General features: G+C 35.5%; 1 protein-coding gene across 1 annotated transcript; it reads right to left on the reverse strand.

The window, feature by feature from the left end:
- Positions 1-2,520: 2,520 nt before the first annotated feature.
- Positions 2,521-21,007, reverse strand: LOC127440644 (adhesion G-protein coupled receptor G5-like). Its single transcript, XM_051697371.1, has 9 exons — positions 20,891-21,007; positions 20,594-20,698; positions 20,160-20,205; positions 19,973-20,067; positions 19,733-19,851; positions 15,165-15,433; positions 14,138-14,243; positions 5,832-6,115; positions 2,521-3,005 (listed from the first exon to the last, which is right to left on the reverse strand). Exons 1-9 carry the CDS (start codon positions 20,978-20,980, stop codon positions 2,899-2,901), a joined length of 1,221 nt encoding a protein of 406 aa, XP_051553331.1. The 5' UTR covers positions 20,981-21,007; the 3' UTR covers positions 2,521-2,898.
- Between the last annotated feature and the right edge of the window lie 975 nt (positions 21,008-21,982).

Here is a 21,982-nt window from a genome sequence, read left to right on the forward strand (position 1 = left end):
CTATTGACTAACGGTATTGATTGTAAGTATAAAAACATACAAAATGTACTGCCTTAGTGCATTACATTTTTTGCAAGATAGAGCGACTTGACTACATAATTCGCAATGCTTTACAGAAGGGAGCGGTCGCTGCTGAGCAATATTGAAACATCCCATGAAGCAAGGGGTAAATTATTTATCGGTATAAAAAACAACGGCTTGTAAAGATGCATTATACATCATCACTTAACAACCTCTGAGCTCATGGTTGGCCTATCTTGAAAGGTTTATACACTATTGTTAAAAACAGATTTTTCTATTGAGACAATGAATGGGATTTGTACTTCTAGAACCATGATTTTGTGCTCTACTGTGTAACTAGTAGGTAATATAAAGAAAAAACAAAGCAAATTGTGAGGCAAAACTTGTTTACTTATGATGAAGTCAAATCTGGTTTCATCCTCCTTTTCCACACATATGCTGAACTTTTCTGTTTTGGTAAAGTTTGTGTTATTTTTTTATTTATTATTTATTTCTTTTATTTCTCCCAATTTGGAATGCCCAATTCCCACTACTTAGTAGGTCCTCATAGTGGCATGGTTACTCACCTCAATCTGGGTGGCGGAGGACAAGTCTCAGTTGCCTCTGCTTCAGAGACAGTCAATTCACGCATCTTATCACGTGGCTTGTTGTGCATGACACTGCATAGACTCACATTATGGGAGGCTCATGCTACTCTCCGCGATTCACACACAATTTACCACGCGCCCCATTGAGAGCAAGAACCCCTAATCGTGACCACGAGGAGGTTACCCCATGTGACTCTGCCCTCCCTAGCGACCAGGCCAATTTGGTTGCTTAGGAGACCTGGCTGGATTCACTCACCACGCCCTGGATTTGAACTCGCGACTCCAGGGGTGGTAGCCAGTGTCAATACTCGCTGAGATACCCAGGCCCCAAAGTTTGTGTTATTAAAGAAATTGTAAAAGGAGCACTTAATATAACATGAATGAGATGATCAGCTCCAATGTAGTTTTGTTTAGCAGTTTTAGAATACTGAATTTAGAGAAACTTCCATGTGTTGAACAAACCAGTGTACAGTTTCTGTTTTACCCATTTCTATTATAAAGGCTATGCATGGGTCAACAATAACAATTTGATCTCATGGGCATGTTGCTGGAAACTTCATGCAAATGTTTTTCAGATTGGAACAATACACCAGAAATAAGTAAGCATTGTTTTTTATATATATCTTTACCAGGGTTGTGAGGGTTACTTTTGAAATGTATTCCACTACAGATTACAGAATACTTGCTGTAAAATGTAATTTGTAACGTATTGCGTTAGATTACTCAAGGTCAGTAACGTATTCTAAATACTTTGTATTACTTCTTCAGCACTGGTAGATTTTTTCACTTGTTTTGACTATAAAAACTCTGCCAGTACAGTAAGACAAAATACACATGTTAAAAAACTGAAATATCTTATGCAGTGTTGTTTCTAAAACAAGATAAATCAAATTGATCTTGTTTTAAGGATTTTTAGATATTTTTACAGGAAGAATATGAATTTTTGTCAAGAATATGAATTTTGCCCTAATATCAAAGGTCTTACTAGAAAAAAAGAAATTATGATCTAACGTGAATTTTCTTGATAAAAAAACTATGATCGTGTCTGGTAACGTGCATGTAAAATGGCTAGAAATAGCATTTTAGCTTAGCGTAAAGCTGACAATTTACACAAGGTTTATTTCTATTTCTTCTGCTCCAAACTTACTTCAAACTTACTTCTCTGTCTGCTCGTATGAATGTAACACATCATAAGAAAGTGTTTCACCGCTGTTCAAATGCACTTTGGATCACATCATTTATATGGATAAATGTTTTCCATCTGAAAGGACTAAATATTAAATGAAACAAATGACAATAAAATGCAAAGTAATCTCTTCAGTAATCAAAGTACTTTTTGAATGTAACTGTATTCTAATTACCAATGATTTAAATTGTAACTGTAGTGGAATACAGTTACTTATATTTTGTATTTTAAATACGTAATTCTGTTACATGTATTCCGTTACTCCCCAACCCTGATCTTTACCATTGCCCTGTTCACGCCGTGGATCATAACCAGAAGTAGAAGGAATCTCATATCTTCAAAACTGTAGAACAATTTCTGTTTTTTGTTTTTTGGAGGTGAGAATACCGACATTTCATATTACAAACCACAAAATTACAAGGGGAGACCGGAGCTAGTTGTCAAAATTTTCACTCCAGTGAATATTTTCCAAGGTGGGTTTATTTTTGAAAGTCCATTTCTGTTACCGTCAATGAACTGAACAAACAAGAATCTTCAGAGACAACAGCCTTTGTTAAAAACAAAGGTTTATTATGCTTACAAAATGGATACATTTACATGCAAATGTAACAAAAATTCTTGTGTAAAACAGACACAAAGAAATAAGAATAGATAAAAATACTTTAGATACATTGTAAATTAAATCACTCCTCTATTTACAGGAAAATGGGAAGTTGACATGTCCATGAGTTTTTTTAATTTTTTTATTTATATTAAGATTTTAGGTAAAATTTTATGTGAAAATGTACAAGTATAAATATTCCATGTAGTCTCTCATTTCATTTGATGCTATAAACTGTAAAATAATGATAAAAGAAAATAATGCAAAAATAGTATATATAAAAATTAGCCGAATACTGTTTAAAACATTTTAAGATGGATTGCATGTCACACTGCAGGACATCTCAACTTCCCCAACTTATTTCATGCCAGCTGCTATACTAACAACAGAGAGTAAACTAACAATCAAGTAAATGTTTAATATTGACTGATATCTGGGCAAGCATGCATGTGAGCAAGCCTGAGCACCTTTCACCCTACTAGTTAGATAAAATGTCATGCATGTCATTTGCTGCTGGTTTGTTTGGTAGAGATGGTGGAGTTAGTTGTTTTTGTAGTGTCTTCCTTGGACTGGCATTTGGATATGCAGAACCAGAGGAAAAGGAAGAATCCTGGAAGAAATATACAGTATAAGTCATCAAGAAACTGTGCCAAAACCATTCACAGATGTTCTTATACTTAAACAACAGTGTAGTGTTTTGTCACATAAAAAATGAAAGTTATCGGTTTAACACATTAATTCAGTGGAATTAATTATATATATATTAAAAAAATTTTTTTAACCCAATAAAATTAACGCATTTAATCATGCCACCGCAATAAGGAATTTTTCTACCAGCGGAACAATTCAAGCTTGAAGTGCCACCTGTTTTTACAAGTTTCAATCAGCAGGGGGCAGTAAGTGCAGCTCCAGCCATATAGGCAAGGATCAGCACTTCAACATATCGACAGCAGATCAAAGAGCTGGACAGAGTGTAGAGGTCAACAGAGTGTAGAGGTCTTGAGACATGTTTTTTAAAGTTTCAAACTACATTTAGATGCTGAAAACCAGTGAAACCTGATGCAACCACAGTAGCCACATTTACATGCATTTAAGAAAATGGTTTATTGCAGGGTTTTTGCATGCATAGTTGCGTTCTAAAATGTCATGTCAACAAGAATGCCTTTTTCTTTATGCCGTTTAAGGGATTAAAGGGATAGTTCACCCAAAAATGAAAATTCTCTCATGATTTACTCACCCCCCTAGCATCCCAGGTGTGTATGACTTTCTTTCTTCTGCAGAAATTAAGATTTTTAAAAGAATATTTCAGCTCTGTAGGTCCTGACAATGGAAGTGAACAGGTGCCAAAATTTTGAAGCTCCAAAATCCACATAAAGGGTGCATAAAAGTAATCCATACGACTCCAGTGGTTAAATCCATGAGTTCAGACACGATATGATTGGTGTGGGTGAGAAACAGATCAATATTTAAGTAATTTTTATCATAAATGAAGACTGTGAATCACCAAGAAGAATGGGAAAGTGAAACTGGAGTGGAAATTGAATGAGCAGGGAGGAGAATTCAGAGTAAAAAAGGACATAAATATTGATCTGTTTCTAACCCACACCTATCATATCATTTCTGAAGACATTGATTTAACCACTGGAGTCGTCTGGATTACCTTTATGCTGTCTTTATGTGGATTTTGGTGCTTCAAAATATTGGCGGCCATTCGCTTGCATTGTATGGAACTACAGAGCTGATGAAAGAAAGTCATTCACATCTGGAATGGTATGAGGGTGAGTACATGATGAGAGAATTTTCATTTTTGGGTGATCTTTTACTTTAAGAAAAAGCAGTTTAACACACCCAGGTTTCTCCCGTAGATAGCGGCCTATGTGGCCATGTAAACGCATTAGTGGCATTCTTACAGGTTTGGAAGAGTGCTGATGTGCGTAGAACAGACAGTCATAGGATGGAGCCATAAAACGGCTATGACATTAATTGTCAGGAACATAATTTGATGTTCCACTGTATTTTCAGAGTTCAGACATTAACTTTATTACCACCGACTGGTGGAATCTCCAAACTGCAAATGCAGGATCTGAGTTTAGAACTTGCGATGAAAACAAATCTCAGTGTAGTCACCTATTTCTCAGGAAAATAGCAAATTGCACTTTGCGCTATTTTATTTACATACAAAACACCCACAGTTTGTGTGCATACATCCACAGATAGCGCAAACACTCCCACCCACACCCACTTGCGCTTTGCGCTGCACGAAAATTGCGCTTAGAATTAGCGCGCTCATGAAAATTGGATAAACATAGTGCATGGCCGTTGCGTGTAGCGCTACGATTTGTGCACTCATGAAAATAGAGCCCTTAGTATTTACAGTGTATGACTCATTGTTTATGATTTGCATAAAATATTTGACTGACTATACCAAAAATTACTGTAATATGCCCTAGGAAATTAGTAATAAGTAGGTTAGTGATTTATGATCAGTTGTCAGGGAGAAAATTGGTAAATTCGGATGTTGAGTTGTAATTAATAATGCTGGGTCAATTTGATCCGGTGAGGTCTACAGTGAAACTTGATTGTCAGGACCAAGGAAGGGTTAAGCAGCTTTCTAGTAATAAACACACCAGCAGTTTCCATCTGATGCATGCACAGATAGAATGCAAGAATGCGTCCTGTGAGAAAATCTCTTAAAGGTGCTGTAATCAATTTTAGCCATGCTGGAACTTCCACTACACTTAACTGTTGATTAGCCACGCCATCTCTTTCCAAAACACCACTTACCATTTATCCACTTACCACAATCTGGAATCATGTGTAACAGTGTCTAGAGTTGTGTTCTAGAAGATCTCTAATGCATGTGTAGAATAACCGAATAGTGATTTTGGTATTAGAAAATAGGTAACTAAACAACAATGCACATCCCTATTTAAAATATATTGTTTAACTTCCAAAAAATATTAATGTAATGTTTCATTTCTTAAAAACATTTCTAGAAGTAAGGAGGACCCCCCCCCCCCCCCCCCCCCCCACACACACACACACATACACACACACACACACATACTCAGTTATAATGGTTGCTATAGCCCTGCCTAAGAAAAGTAATGTAAATAAATATTGGCTATATCATACATATATGACATACATTATGTTTCTAAAATTATCAGGGAAATGAAAACAGAAATGACAGATAAAAATAGTCAGTTTTACATTTTAAGTTAAATTGTACATTTTTATGTTGTAAAATTGACTACTGTTTAAGATAATATGCAGTGCGGACACTGATTGGGATAGAAATGCCAGTGGTGAATTAAATATATATATATATTCTTTACTTTGTACATTTTAAACACAAAATGTATGCTTTAAAAATGTTTGATTGAAATATACCACAGATGTCTTCATATTTAGATTTGCACCAAAGTTCTCTCACCATGAAGTGAATTGAAGACACAGAAGAGGTAAAGGCCTGCTGTGCTGACACTGCCAAAGGAGAAGAACACCAAACCCCAGCTGATGCCCAACAGACAGGTAATGCCAAGCATTGTGCAGATGTCTTTTTTGGCTCTGTGTTTCTGTGCAAATGCTTGATGATTTGAACCCACTGAGAGGATCCGCCGCAAGGCAGTCAGCCACATAGTGATGTTAAACAAAAACACCATACCAAAAAAGCCAATTGTTGTCACGATCTTTACCAGCTCATTAGAGACATAACACCTTTGGGCAAAGAAACAGGGGAGAAAGAAATCAAACTATGAATGAATATACTGATACAATTCAATTTATAAATGGATAGTTAAAACGAAAGTTAGAAGTTTAATGACACATTAACCACTGACTTTTCAAAAAAGAACAATTTTCAATTAAAATGGTTTGATACTGATCAAATGGTAATTGTAAAAGTAAATATTTGTATGAATTTGCCTATTACATCAACAGTTCCATGGGACACAGTTGCTCTTTAAGGAATATTCCGAGTTCAGTACAAGTTACACTCTTTAAAACAAAAGGAAAAATCTGGGTTATCATGAGACACTTACAATGGAAGTGAATAGGGGCCAATTTCTGAACATTAAAATACTCACAATATGCGTGTAAACATGATTTTAGTGTGTAAAGTTATAGCCAAATTTAAATTTATATTGTAGACAACGTAATGTCAACAAATCCTAAAATGACTGTAAAAATTACAATTTAAAGTCAAGTCATTTTTATTTGTATAGCGCTTTTCACAACACACATCGTTTCAAAGAAGCTTTACAGGAAATCATGAATTAACAAAAAAATTATCTGTAATATCTATAAAGTCTTAGAGTGATCATTGTGTAATTTGATTAAATATGATTGTAAATTGTGTATAGAAATTAAATAATAATTGTATTTAGAACCCCTGTGAGCAAGCTGAAGACGACTGTGGCAAGAAACACAAAACTCCATAAGATGTTGGTTAATGGAGAAAAATAACCTTGGGAGAAACCAGGCTCACTGTGGGGGCCAGTTCCCCTCTGGATAAACAGCATAAATATAATGCCAATATTAGTTATTTATGTGCAGTGCAAGTCATGGTTTTAAATGTGTAAATTAAGTAAGCATGAAGGTCCATTGTTTAAGAAAAACTTTAATATTAATGACTAATGTCTTTGTAGTTCATCCTGGATTAACTGCGGAAGTTCACATAGATGCATTGTCCTTTGTTAGTTGGCTGATGAAGGCTTTTTGTTGGCAATTAAATGATAGTTTGTGTATTCCATTTCAAGAGTGTAGTCCATCAATAGACAAAGGTGATACAGGCAGAGATTAATGTGGTGCATCGCAGTTCAACCTGCAGGTCATTTCGGTGAGGTTCAGTGGGGTCCATCCTAAATCCAATGTTCAGGCAGTGGCATATGAAGTATCCGATGTCTTACAGTTGGAGTTGGCATCAGTTCATCCTCTGAAGTCAAAAGACTGAAGTGATGTCTGGCTAGCACCAGCTGTAGTTTGTTGTCATCTTTCAGCGACACATAGCAGTGGAGTCTGACGAAAAGCAGGAACGGAGCTGGATCTGGCCAGTTCTGGTAACCTCGGGAAATGAATACCAAAGGTTGAGACATGGAAACAAAAAAATTAATATTAGCGTAGATGCCATTCAATTTTATGCAGAGTTATAGATCATGATGGATGTTTCTGGTTCTGGCAGACCTAACTAAAGCAGCCTAATTGTGAGTTGAAGCATAAATTAGGTGTATGCCTGGCTAAATAGACGAGTCTTTAGTCTAGACTTTGAGTGTGTGTCTGCATCCCGAACAGTGTTAGGAAGACTTTTCCATAGTTTAGGAGACAAGTATGAAAAGGATCTACCTGCTTTTGTGGATTTTTATATGCTTGGAATTATTAACAAGCCAGAATTTTGTGATCGTAATGAACGTGACGGAATATAGCGTGATAGAAAGTCACTTAAGTACTGTGGAGCTAGACCATTCAAAGCTTTGTATGTTGTTAACAGAATTTTCAAATTAATATGAAATTTAACAGGTAGCCAATGTAACGCCGATAAAATGGGGCTAATATGATCATATTTCTTGGTTCTAGTTAGCACTCTGGCAGCTGCATTTTAAAACAATTGAAGTTTATTTACTGAACTTGCTGGACATCCTCCCAGTAATGCATTACAATAATCTAGTCTTGAGGTCATGAATGCCTGAATTAGTTTTTCAGCATCAGCAACAGAGAGCATGCGTCGTAATTTAGCAGTATTTCTTATGTGGAAGAATGCTGTTCTACAAACACTGGAAATTTGATTTTCAAAGGACAGATTGGTATCAAATATAACACATAAGTTCTTCACTGTAGAAGATGACGTAACAGTACACCCATCGAGAGTCAAATTATATTTTAGCTGCTTATAGAGGTTTTTAGTCCAATCATTAGTACCCCTGTTTTGTCAAAATTGAGTAGAAGGAAATTTCTATCCATCCAGCCTTTGATTTCATTGATACACTCTGCTAATTTGGAGAATTGTGAATTTTCATTGGGTTTAGAAGAAATATAAAGTTGGGTATCGTTGGCATAACAGTGGAAACTTATTCCATGATTCCTGATAATATCCCCCAAAGGGAAGCATATTTAAGGAGAAAAGCAGAGGTCCTAAAAGTGATCCCTGTCACACTCCACACTTAACTTTTGTTTGATTTGACAATTCCTCATTTAAACATACAAAGTGGTAGCGGTCTGATAAATAGGACCTAAACCATGCTAATGCAAGTCCACTAATTCCAACATAATTCTCCAGCCTATTCAAGAGAATGTCATGATCTATCGTGTCAAATGCAGCACTAAGATCTAAAAGCACCAGAAGAGAAATGCAGCCGCAATCAGATGATAAGAGCAAGTCATTTGTAACTCTGATAAGTGCAGTCTCTGTACTGTGATGGGGCCTAAATTCTGACTGAAATTCTTCATATATTCCATTTCTCTATAGAAATGAACATAGTTGGGAGGACACTACCTTTCCAGTGTTGGGGAAGCTACTTTGAAACTGTAGTTTGACAAGCTACAAGCTACTCATAATTGTAATTAGTTAAGCTACAGTCAAGCTACTCTTTTAAAAAAGTAGTTAGCTACACTACAAGTTACTATCAAAAAGTAGCTAGCTACATTGAAGCTACTTAATGAGGCAATATTTTTTTTATGTTACTATCAAACCAATAATATTAATAACAAAATGATTTTTTTAATGGCGTCTGATCTTTTTTGTTTTTATTGTATACTGTTGTATTTTATTTTATGGCATTATTAACTGTATTAATTAAATACATTTAATGTGTTTAAATATATTAAATGTATTTAATACATTTAATGAATAATAGCATTAATACAGTTAATAATGCCATAAAATAAAATACAACAGTATACAATAAAAACAAAAAAGATCAGACGCCATTAAAAAAATCATTTTTATACTATACTTCACACTTTTCAGTCCTGCTGTGGCCAGGTGTAGCCTACTTCCCTAAAGATCCAATTTTTATGACAAACTCTCCTTGGGCTGGCATTTTTTGTTCTTGTCACATAATATTTAGTGTGGATAATATGCAAATAAAGACTCAGGGCTTGTTTCTCCCCTCACCTGGGTTCATGCTCATTGTATTTTCTAACTTTTTTGCCATTGACATGCAAGTGCCAGCTTTACAGGTCACATACAGAGGTTGCTCTATAAATATTTGTTCGCTTTGTTCATGCATGAGTAATTTTGCTCATCTACCCGCAACAGGTGGGTGACCTGTAAGATGTCTCGGAGTGACACATGACAAGAAATGCTGTTAGTCAAAAAGACACGCACTTGAAGAAACACACTTTATTATATATTTAAGAACAGACAAAAGAAAAACCGTCAATGCTCCTGTCTGATTCGCTGTTTTTTCAGAGACGTGCAACGAGACCCTGTCTCATGGAACAAGCTCATGTAAAGAGTTTTCACTCCTTTTTCTCTGTTTCATTCCAAAAGCGAAGTTACATTTTTCATGAACAATTGTAAAATGAAGTAATTTTATGGAGACCCGCACAAACGTGTGTACTCAGTTCCATATTGCAACATGTTACATACATTTTTTTGTAGTCTATGGGCAATATAAACATTTTATATTATTGAAAAACTTTGTTTTTGAAAATAGTAAATTATTCGTTTGTGGTATGGCTCTTTCGAAAAAATGCATCAACCATAAATTAAAAAGATTGGCTTCTTAGTGAAAAAAGTTGAAAAATTGTTGCATAATAATACATAACATAAACGATTTCTTTTACCAATCATTTTATTTATTTTACATGAAAATAATAGTTAATTAAATGCTAAGAAATTGAGAAATCAAATAGTTCTGCATGATAGTAATCATTATAATAATATATACTGTATATTTATAAATATTATAATAATAATTCACTCGCTGCTCCCAGTAACGCACAGATGATGAGAAGCAAAATAAACATATTTAGAACAGAAACAAAATCCCTCAAAAGGCAATAATAACTTTTTGAATTATTTTATTTAAAATAGTAAAGGTAAATATGCTGTTGTGTGATCTATTAAGAACAAAGTGTCTGAAACATTCTTTGTTTCATAGAAGAATAAAATGGTGTTCTTTTATCATTTTCAGATTTACCTGCCCCTGGACATCATGTAAAGGTAAACAAACTGTGGTTGCTCACTTTATATAACCATCAGACATCACTTCTTATCCAAGTGAGCTGTAATAAGCTCTCAGTAGATGACGGTAATTCACTATTTTTGTTTGTGATCTGCCATTACAAAAGAAGAAGAGGAGGCTGCCTGATTCTGATCAGCAGACAGAAATATGCTGCCAGATGTTCGGACCTATTGCCGGTAAAAGTTTGGCTTCTACACAATAAGGAAGGCTATTAGTTATATTCTAACCAACATGATGTAGTGTTTGGTCAGGCTACACCGCTACTTGCTGGAAAAAGCAGTTCGCTACTGGAAAAGTTACTCTGTTTTAAAAGCAGCTGAGCTACTGTCAAGCTACTGAAAAATTTAGTTAAGTTAGTAACGTCGCTACATGTGGTTAGCTACTCCCCAACACTGACTTTTTATAGTATTTTCGACATAAATGGTATATTTGAAATCGGTCTGTAATTAGCCAATTCTCCAGGATCAAGTTGTGGCATCTTAATAAGCAGTTTGATAACTGCCATTTTAAAGTGTCTTGGGACATGTCCTAAGGATAGCGAGGAGTTAATAATATTAAGAAGAGGTTCTGAGATTACTCTTTTAAGAGCTTAGTTGGTATTGGATCTACCATACATGTTGTGGCTTTTAATTTTTTGATAAGTTTTGTTAGCTCTTCATGACCTATGACAGAGAAGGATTGAAGTTGCTCATGAGCAAAATTATGAGACACTGTTTTCTGAGGTGCTGTGATAGTTGATTGCATTGTTCCAATTTTATTTCTGATTATTTCAATTTTATCAGAAAAGAAATTCATGAAGTCATTACTATTGTGCTGCCACGGAATATCTGGTTCAGTCGATGCTTTATTCCTAACCAATTTAGCCACAGTAATGAATAAACACCTAGGATTGTTGTGGTTATTTTCTGTGAGTTTGCTAAAATATGCTGACCTGGCAGCATTTAGTGCCTGTCTGTAGCTACAGACACTATCCTTCCATGCAGCACAAAATACCTCTAATTTTGTATTGTTCCACTTGTGCTCCATTTTCCAAACTGCTTTCTTGAGAGCATGAGTGTGATCATTGTACCATGGTGTGAGGCTTTTTTTCTTTAAATTTCTTTAATCGAAGGGGGGTGACACTATCAAGAGTGCTAGAGAAGACTTTATTTATACTTTCTGTTATTACATCAAGTTCTTCTAGACTTTTTGGCTTTCTGAGTATGTGAGACAATTCTGGAAGATTATTAGTGAAGTTATCTTTAGTGGTCGAAAGAATAGTTCTACCTGAACGATGGCGTGGTGTAGATTGTGTGACATTAGCTGATCGCAGCAAGCAAGTGACGAGGTAATGATCTGAGATGTCAATGCTCTGCGGTAGAATTTCTATAGTATCAACATCAACTCCATATGACAGAATTAAATCTAGCGTATGATTATGGCGATGAGTTGGTCCTGTCACATTTTGTCTGACTCCAAGAGAGTTGAGATTATCAATAAATGCTAATCCCAATGTGTCATTTTCATTATATATGTGAATGTTGGTGTCACCAACAAATAAATCTCTATCTACAGTACCTACAAGATCTGATAGAAAATTTGCAAATTCACCAAGGAAATCAGAATATAACCCGGGTGATCTATGTACTGTAGCAAGGGCAAAAGACGACAGAGATTTTTTATTTATATCTGACGGTGTCATATTAAGCATTATTAGTTTAAAAGACTTAAACTTATCCTGTCCTCTAAGTAACACCAAAAACTTCACTGTAAATTGTTTCAACACCTCCTTCTCGACCCTTCAGACGAGGCTCATGTTTATAACAATTACATAGGGGAGTAGATTCATTTAAACTAATATATTCTTCTGGTTTAATCCAGGTTTCAGTCAAACAGAGCGCATCCAAACTATGATCTGTAATAATTTAATTTACAATTAGTGCTTCGGTAGAAAGAGATCTAATGTTTAGTAGCCCTACCTTTATATGATGTTTATCTTAATTTTTTTAGTGAGGGGTTTGTCTTTGGTAGTTCAAGGAAGAGACACAGTCTTTATGTGATATCTAGGTGATACAGTCTCTATGTGTTGTAGTTTATGTGACCTGTGTGACATCTCAAGGCAGCTAGCAGATGTTTGGATTAACCAGTTTGTCTGCTTCCTGACCTGGGCCCCAATTAGTCAAATACTATCACTATTAAGACTATGAGCCAAATTACTAGAGAGTAGAGTGGCACCTTCCCTGGTGGGATGGAGTTCGTCTCTCTTTAGCAGATCATGTCTACCCCAAAAACTCTTCCAATTGTCTATAAACCTATGATATTCTCCGGACACCACTCAGATATCCAGCCATTCAGTGACACTAATCTACTATAAATTTCATCACCACGACAAGCAGGGAGGGTGCCAGAGCATATTACAATGTCTGGCATCATTTTTGCAAGTTCACACACCTCTTTAACATTATCTTTAGTGATCTCTATCTAGTGAAGCCAGACATCGTTATTGCTGACATGAATAACAATTTTAGAAAATCTACATTTAGCATTAGCCAGCACTTGTACATTTTATCTGATGTCAGATGCTCTGGTACCCAAAATGCATTTAATAGTGGTGGCTGGAGTCTCTATTTCCACGTTCCTTACAATCGAATCACCAATTATTAATGCTATTTCAACATGATTCTCAGTGGGTGCATCACTGACTAGGGAGAACAGATTGGAAACCCTAACCGGAACAGGAGAGTGGTGTTGCTTTGCTGAGCGAGTATGCCGCCGAGACGTCACCCAGTCGCCCTGCTGCGGGGGCTCTTCAGCCGGAACCAAAGTGTGTGTGTTGCTCGCTGTACTACCCGCATCCGAAACAGTATCTACCGGTTTCTCTTTCTCACTGACCTCCACTAGTGTTCAGATGCGTGCCTCTAACTCATTTATCTTCTCCATCAGCTTGACTAATTCCTTACATTTATCACATGTAAACCCCTCACTGCTGATGGAAGAAGCTATAGTAAACATGTGGCATGTAATGCAGGAAGCAATAATATGAGCGGATGCCTTGACTTACCGCAAATGTTTGTTGTTGTTGTGGTTGTTCTTGAGCAGCGAAGGTTTGAGATCAATGTTGTTCCTAATCAGCAGATGTTTGAGACTGATGCAATAATCCGTGAAGAAGAATTAATGTAAGTGCTTTTATAAAATTATAAACTTCACATTTCTGCCTTGAAACCCTCCAAAATTTGGCCCCATTCACTTCCATTGTAAGTGCCTCACTATAACCCAGATTTTAGCTTTTTTTTAAAGAAAATGAGGAACGAGTCTAAATAAATTGTTGTGGTAATCAACATTATGCCACAAATGCTGTAGATTGAGCTTAACTTGTATTGAACCTGGAATATTCCTTTAATCAGTCTTTAAAAGGACATTTCAAAAAGTCTTTTAACTGTTTTATGAGAATTTTGACTGTGCAGTCTATTGGTTATAGCTATATTGTCTCCACCCAGAGCCACTACTGCTGGATATTATAAATGATATTCTGTAAAGAACAGAGACTATACAACTGCATATGTCCACATTTGCTTACATATGGATGGAAGAGGGAGCATTCACTTCAGTAGAATTCAGAGTCACTCGGTCATATGCTTTTTGGTCAATGCTGAGTATCAGTGCAACAACCACAGCAGGGAAACCTGAGGAAGATATGACCATACTGAGAACATCAATGGGTTTTTATTAAAGGAATAGTTCACCCAAAAATGAAAATTCTTTCATCATTTACTCACCCTCATGCCATTCCATATGTGTATGACTTTCTTTCTTCTGCAGAACATAAATGAAGATTTTTGAGTCTTCTGAAGCGATCCAATCGATTTTGGATGAGAACAGACCAAAATATAACAAATTTTTCACTATAAATCATGATATCAGCAGTCTCAATGGAGATCATGATTTCAAGCTCGATTACAATTCCTAGCACCATCTAGAATAGCTCTAGATGGTGCTAGGAATTGTAATCGAGTTTGAAATCATGATCTCAACTGGGAAGTGTAATCAAGCTTCCCAGTTACCTAGAGACTGCAATGGCAAGATTTACAGTGAAAAAGGAGTTATATTTTGGTCTGTTCTCACCTAAATCTGATTGGTTTGTTTCATAAGACATGGATTAAACCACTAAAGTCATATGGATTACTTTTATGCTGCCTTTATGTGCTTTTTGGAGCTTCAAAGTTTTGGTCAACATTCACTTGCATTGGACCTACAGAGCTGAGATATTCTTCTAAAAATCTTCCTTTGTGCTCTGTCATACACATCTGGGATGTCATGAGGGTGAGTAAATGATGAGAGAAGTTTCATTTTTGGGTAAACTATCCCTTTAATGTTATTTAATTATTATGGCACAGCTGATACATTTTTATTTCAATAATGAGATGATACACTTCTCTTTGAGAGCAAGCACAATAAATATGCTTGGTACATATAGGAAAAAACAGAGATCTACTGCAACAATTTAATAAAATATATATATTTGTATTTTATTATTATTATTATTATTATTATTATTATTATTATAATGACTAGTCTGCTACAAGGGTTGCTCTGAAAGAACTCACCCCATCCCACCAGACTTAGTTTAAGCAGGTATCTCTTTATGTAGATGTTGAAGACTCGCACCAGAAGCAGGTACAGGTGAAAGCCCTCAATGGCTGTCCATGTGAAGGTGGCCAAGAGAGAGTAGTGAAGCAGAATTGCAATGCATACACATACTTCATAGGAAGATGATTCTGCAAATAAGTGGTTTGGGAGAAACTGCACATTCAGCAGAATAAGGGCCAAAGCAAGACTGATGTGCACCTTCTGAGACAGGTCTGAAACAGCATGTCTGAGGAAAGAGAAGAAGAGAGACACTGTTAAACAGTGCTCGTTGTCATTAAACCAAATAGTTTTTGATGTTTGGGATTGATCAAATATGTGTTGATATCTTTTGGGAATTTGAATGGAATTGGCTTTAAGGCACTGACATTTGTAGATTGAGGTTTTATTTAAATTATAAATTTTGAGAAGTCTTAAATAAGATAACTTTTAAATGAAACTATATATAACATCTGTAATAAATTAAACCCTGTGCATGGGTTTTCAAACTTCTTGATGCCAAGAACCCCCAAATCTTCAAAAATAAATAAATAAATAAAACAAATAAAAAGACAGCAATATATTTTCATGTATAAAGACCCATTTATACTATGTGAAAAAAATAGTTACAGTAATATTGTAAAGTCAATATGTTGTTTGCAAAATTATAAAAGAAGGAAAATATATATTTGCATTAAATTGACCACATATTCCCTCTACACACTATTAGTTGGTGTTACATCTAAAAACCTGGATAAAAAAAATGTCAATTAAATTAAAATATATTTGTAGTCATTAGAAAACAAAATGAAACTGTAATAATGTCAAATTTGGTAAATGCTTCTTTATATATATATATATATATATATATATATATATATATATATATATATATATATATATATATATATATAAAAAAATTGTACACATTTTTTTTTCTCTATATGTTTCCATGGAGCCCTAATAGTGCCCCTTTGAGCCTCTTTGGGGTTTTAATAAACCTGAATTTACAAATGTTAGTAAACTGTAGATTCCAAATCTCAAATAAAAATGAATTAGTGCTTATATCTTTTACACTCCCTACTAAGCCATATGTCAGAGCATCTCACACTGGATGGGTCACAATTAGCACGAATATATCTGAAGCATTTGTTTCTGGATGTGGTTTGGATTATTATTATTTTAAGTTTAATTTTACATTTACATTTATGCATTTGGCAGACGCTTTTATCCAAAGTGACTTACAGTGCACTTATTACAGGGACAGTCCCCCTGGAGCAACATGGTGTTAAGTGCCTTGCTGAAGGACACAATGGTGGTGGCTGTGGGGATTGCACTGGCAACCTTCTGCTTACCAGTTCTGTGTTTTATCCCACTATGCCTCCACCACCACTATTTAATAGCTATTTAGAACGGGTATAAAGTAAGGGATTACTCTTATTTTTTTCAGTAATTTAATTACAGTTACTTCTGATGTAATTGCATTAAAGGTGCTATATGTAATATTTTTAATGTACTAAATACATAAGTACTAAGTACATAAAATGACCATAATACATCATTAGGGAATTAGGAAACATGCTAAGTTGAAATACTGGCTTCTCCGATAACAATGCTACAGCCAGTATATTCTACTTTGAAGTTTCCATTCTGGGCCGGAATTTCTGTTTATGTTTTGGCCTGTGTGATCCCGCCCACTGCCCACTCACCAATAGTATTTCGACACCACCCGCATGAGCTTCGAGTCTGGGGCGGGGCAGACAACTCTCCAATATTTTGAATATGGACTGCAGTACCCATTTCAAACACTTGTTGTCAATCTTACATATAGCACCTTTAAATGCTGTATAGACTATAGAAAAATTCTACATAAAACAATAATGAATTTAAAATAGAAATTTAACATCTACTGTTAAAAGTATATGTTTTCTAATTTAACGCTGCCCCCTTAAATTCTTTGGCCAGTTCATGAATAATTTATCTGATTTTATCTGATTTATTTGAAAGAATTAAAAGAACAGTTTCAAGTCTCTCTTTGTATTTTTCATCTGGTCGAGGTTATTCAGGGTTTTAGAAAGTAATTAGTAATAAGTAATGCAATTACTTTTCAGACAGAGTAATAAGTGCAGTAATCTAATTACACTGTCAAAGATGTAATTAGTAGTTAGTAATTAATTACTTTTTAGAGTAACTTACCCAACACTGGATATCACAGACTAGTCAACAACTACAACTACAACTAACATTTACAGTCGACCATCAGCCTGAAGTCGACTAGTCGCTTACCATGTGATTTAAAAAATGTGTCTGCCCAGTGGCTCAGTCTGCACACACACACAATGCACTTCAGAACTGGGCTGGGTTACCTAAACCACTTAAGGAGTACTTAATCTCTAAGGCACGTTTCCCAAAAGCATCCTAATCTAAGTAGTTTGTAAAAACATTCGTAACAAGAGCTTTGAACCGATCTTAAGTCCATTAAGTGCAACTTAAATATATCTTTCTGGCATCCTTCACAGTTTATCAAAGACAATGGGACATTTAATAAATTGTATTTTTATATTTTGATAATTGGGAAGCCGTTGTAAACTATTTCAGAGGATAAAAAGTGTTGAAAAAATCACTATGAAATCAACAGGCAGTCTGCACATGCGACGTGACAGGTCTAAATTTACAAGACATTTAATACAGTATAATGTTATATTAGCCTTCATTGATTAGCATACTTGTAATGGCAATAGAAAGACGACATGTTCTTATTAAACAGATTATTTAAGAAGACATATGTGAGTAATGTGACCACGCAGTTTAAAACTTAAATAGATATGCCTTAATAAATAATTAAAATATGGTTAACAGAGGAGATTAGAGCGAGAGTGTGCAATGAGAGATTCCCTCTCTCTCCATTCTCCTCCTCTTCTTTCTTCCTCCAATGGCTGGTTCAAATCGGCTCGCCTATAGTCTTTTTACAAGGCAGTAACAAATTGCATGATGCATAATGGCAGTAAGGCTACAAGTACACAGTACCTTGAACTCTAACCAGATGATCTATTAATATTTAGAGAGGTCTATGAGTAGTTCAATACTGATGCCCGTCATTTTAATCCTGTTCTGTGTGCATTTGTTCAGTTTCCAGCCAAAAAACATTAGGCTACGTGAGAGCCCCTTATGATCCACATAGCATACATTCACGTTACATGCATTTATTGCGTCACTTTTATTAATCTCTATGATTGAGCATTAATACATCTGAAACTCCGTCTTACAAAAGCCATAATTATTTCTTTAATTAAATTCTGTTATAGTTAGGTAATACATTCCGGCGCCTCGACAAGTTTACAAACAACTTCCATGGTTGTCAGTATTTCCACCTTATTTTCATTTTGAGAAGACAAACACCTGGACATACTGGCCAAAGTAATCAGCACCAATTTAGACTGGACAGCTCCCATAATGAAGCGCTTAAGTTCAAATTTATAACGAGTGATCTGCGTGCTGGTTTGGGAAATAGGTGTTACTCCATCGTAAAGATGTTTTGGCACCCCCTACTGGACATTTTACTTGGAAACTGCAGGCAAACATGTAATGAAGCACGAAATTTCAGTTTCGCAAAAATGTTGCGATGCTCAAGTAAATTTTATGAGACCAGGCTGAATATTTTCAAATAGGCCTTCAAATATAACCAAAATAATAGTTTTATGCTGACCTGAATGCTATTCTCTCTTTCAAGAACACGATTCGGTGACAATTAAAAAAGAGCTTCACGCTGAAGTCCGATGACCTGACGGAACATGATTCTGCAACAGTCCACTGACATGATGGAATGCATCCCCATTTTCGTACTTTGGTATGGGTTGGGTGTGTGGTATTATGGCCGTGGAATGACGTCATGACTAGTTGAATTCAACCTGACTAATGACTCGACTAGGGGTTTCCTTGAAAAAGCACTGCCATGGGACTGTGGCGTCGCTAGACTCTTACAGATAAATCCTTGACTGACAAGGGATATTACCTTATGAGAAACAGATTCCCTGAGAAACAATATTTCTGCAAGCATGTTGTGTTTTCCGTTTCTGTCGTCTGTTTAGAAATTACAATCAGAACTAGCGATATCTGATTCACAAATGAACCACTCTTTTTGAGTAAGTTCTTTTCAATTAATTTGTCAAAATGAGTTAGCAAAACGGTCTGAATCAGTTCATGATTCAGTCTGAATCATTCAGACAGCTCACTCAGGCACTGAATCATCTGGAGCGGTTTCTGTCTCAGTAAAACTGTAGCAAGATACTTAGATCACAGAGAACAAACAGCGCCGGATCAAGTGGAATATTTAAATATTTTGTTTTGTGATTGTATATTTATATTTGGAATCTTTTCCAACATAAGACAATACTCTGACAGATTGTAATTTAACCTACACTCTCTTACTGAGGTAATTCAGCTAGTCATCAGATTCAACTGGCTAAAATTCCTGAGGAAACTCACGGCGAGCCCTTCCAAGCTGGCCTACAAATTGATGTTGTGACTAAACCACTCTATAAGGAATCACCGTTTTGTGAAGTATAGGACAACAGCGACAACCAGGAACACCAAAGATATGCTGCATCCAACCAGGCTAATGTAGGTCAGGATCTCCCTGTCCTTCTCAGATACATTAGGTGATGGTGCCTGATCACAAACACAAAGATCAAAATTCTCAGCTGAGTTTCTTTTACTGCAACAATAACCTTTAAATGTATCTAATGAAATGAACAACCACTTGCTCTTAACCATGTAAATAGTTCTGTACCATTAACACAGCAAAATAACTGAGGTGATCACACGAACAGACAACCCGGCTCTCATTTTTCCTATAGTATGTAGTACAACCGTCCCGTTTAAATGCTGTTAAGACAGACAACAGCCATATCAGTTGCGTATCTCACAACAGTAAATGTTTTAAAACAGAAAAGTAATAGCTCAATAATTATACTTACATGAAGTATTAAAATCAAGATACTGGCAGGATGGCTCTCTGTCCCCCTTTGAGAGAAATTGCTTAAAGTGTTAGTTTACCCCCAAAATTGAAATTTTGTCGTCATTTATTTGTCGTAATTTAGTCACCATGTGATTTCATTGCATGAAAAAACGTTTCTTTTTTGTATGAACAGAATTGTCTTTTTTAGGTTACTATACCTTCATTCATTCATTTTTTTTATTTTTTGTTTATTTACGCATTTCAATTTTAAAATCAATTTGAATTCAGTAACAAAACTATATAATATATATATATATATATATTAAGTTTAATTAATTATGTTAAAAATACACAATTCAATCTGATGGAATTTTGCTATGAAAATAAAATGCGTAAATATTAAAAATAGGCTAAAATATTTTTTTAAAATGTTTTTAAGATTGTAATACTCACAACATTGGCCAGAGCCATTGAGATGTTCACAGTGTTCTTCAAGCCTGAGATAGATTTGTTTCCAGCAGTCAACAAAACAATTTTATTGCCAGTTATGTTCCAGTGCTGAATTTAAAACAGAAAAAACAAACAAAAAAAGATTTTTGGCACATTAAAAAAAAAAGCAAAAAAACAACAGCAAACAAAATAGATAGGACATACAGAATTAGCTGAAGTTTACAGTGCTTCAGTATAGTGCAAATGAGGAAGAGAAATATATTGGAGGTAGAAAAATATCATTCTATCATTGGTCTATACCGAGAAAAGCTTAGATGATTTGATCGTGCAAAAGACTATCGGCTCCATCTCATTTTCTCTCAGCAACTCTTGAGGCAGTGTGATGTTCATTGTGCTATTTGAAATCTCAGTTGTGTTCACCTGCCAGAGAAAGATACTGAATCATGACTTTGTAAAAAAATATAAGTTGATAAAGCAAATTTAGTGATATATAATGTAACCTGTGATATACAGTATAAGGACACATGGAGATGCCTCTGTTAACATCGACAGTGGTTAATGAAGAAGAAACTGTCAAATTAACACATTTTTACATTTCATGAAGAAAATGAGAGGGACTGTGCATAACTTGCCAGCATGATGTTGGAGTTGGCTGGAAAACTTTTCCTGTTTTTCTAATCCATTGCTAATGTGTTCTTAGTGGTTTCTAGGGTGTTGCTAGGCAGTTGCTTGGTGCCCAATGTCAAAAGAGGCTACTTCCAAGTCTACATGATATTCTGGTCCCAAGATGTGGTCAATGTAAGTCTATGCAAGTTTTCACCCATTTTATCAATCGCCAGGCAAAAGAGCGTAATTATGATCGCTTTTGAAAGTACTAGGCTAGCATACCACTCCTCAAGAAACGACCTGATTTTGAGGTATCATGAATGACCATTGCAATAAACTGTGCAGGACTAGTTTAATACTTAGGGTTAGGAGTCTATTCAACACCCAAAAAAGATAATTCTCTCATTTAGATCATTTACTCACCTTTATGCCATCTCAAACCCAGATGACTTTCTTCTGCAGAACACTAACAAAAATATTTTGACTGAGAAATTATGTGAATATATCCATTCAATGCAAGTCAATGGGGTCACATCCACAACAGTAGATACATCTGTTCACCACCATAGGTCCTCATTGCCCAATCCTAAGCACTATTCACTTCACCTGTGCCCAATCTATTGCTTGTTACACTTAGAGTATGTACATCTCTTTGCGAAGGATTATTAGCCTCTCATAGCTACAATTCTGAGCATTTATCTTGTCAGTTGCCTACCCAGTTATCAGAACCTTTGCTCTCTCTGTATACCTTGATACCTGCCTTGCCCATTGGATCTGTTTTGCCTG

The sequence above is a fragment of the Myxocyprinus asiaticus genome, chromosome 1 (assembly GCF_019703515.2).
Source record: "Myxocyprinus asiaticus isolate MX2 ecotype Aquarium Trade chromosome 1, UBuf_Myxa_2, whole genome shotgun sequence".
Taxonomy (NCBI): domain Eukaryota; kingdom Metazoa; phylum Chordata; class Actinopteri; order Cypriniformes; family Catostomidae; genus Myxocyprinus; species Myxocyprinus asiaticus.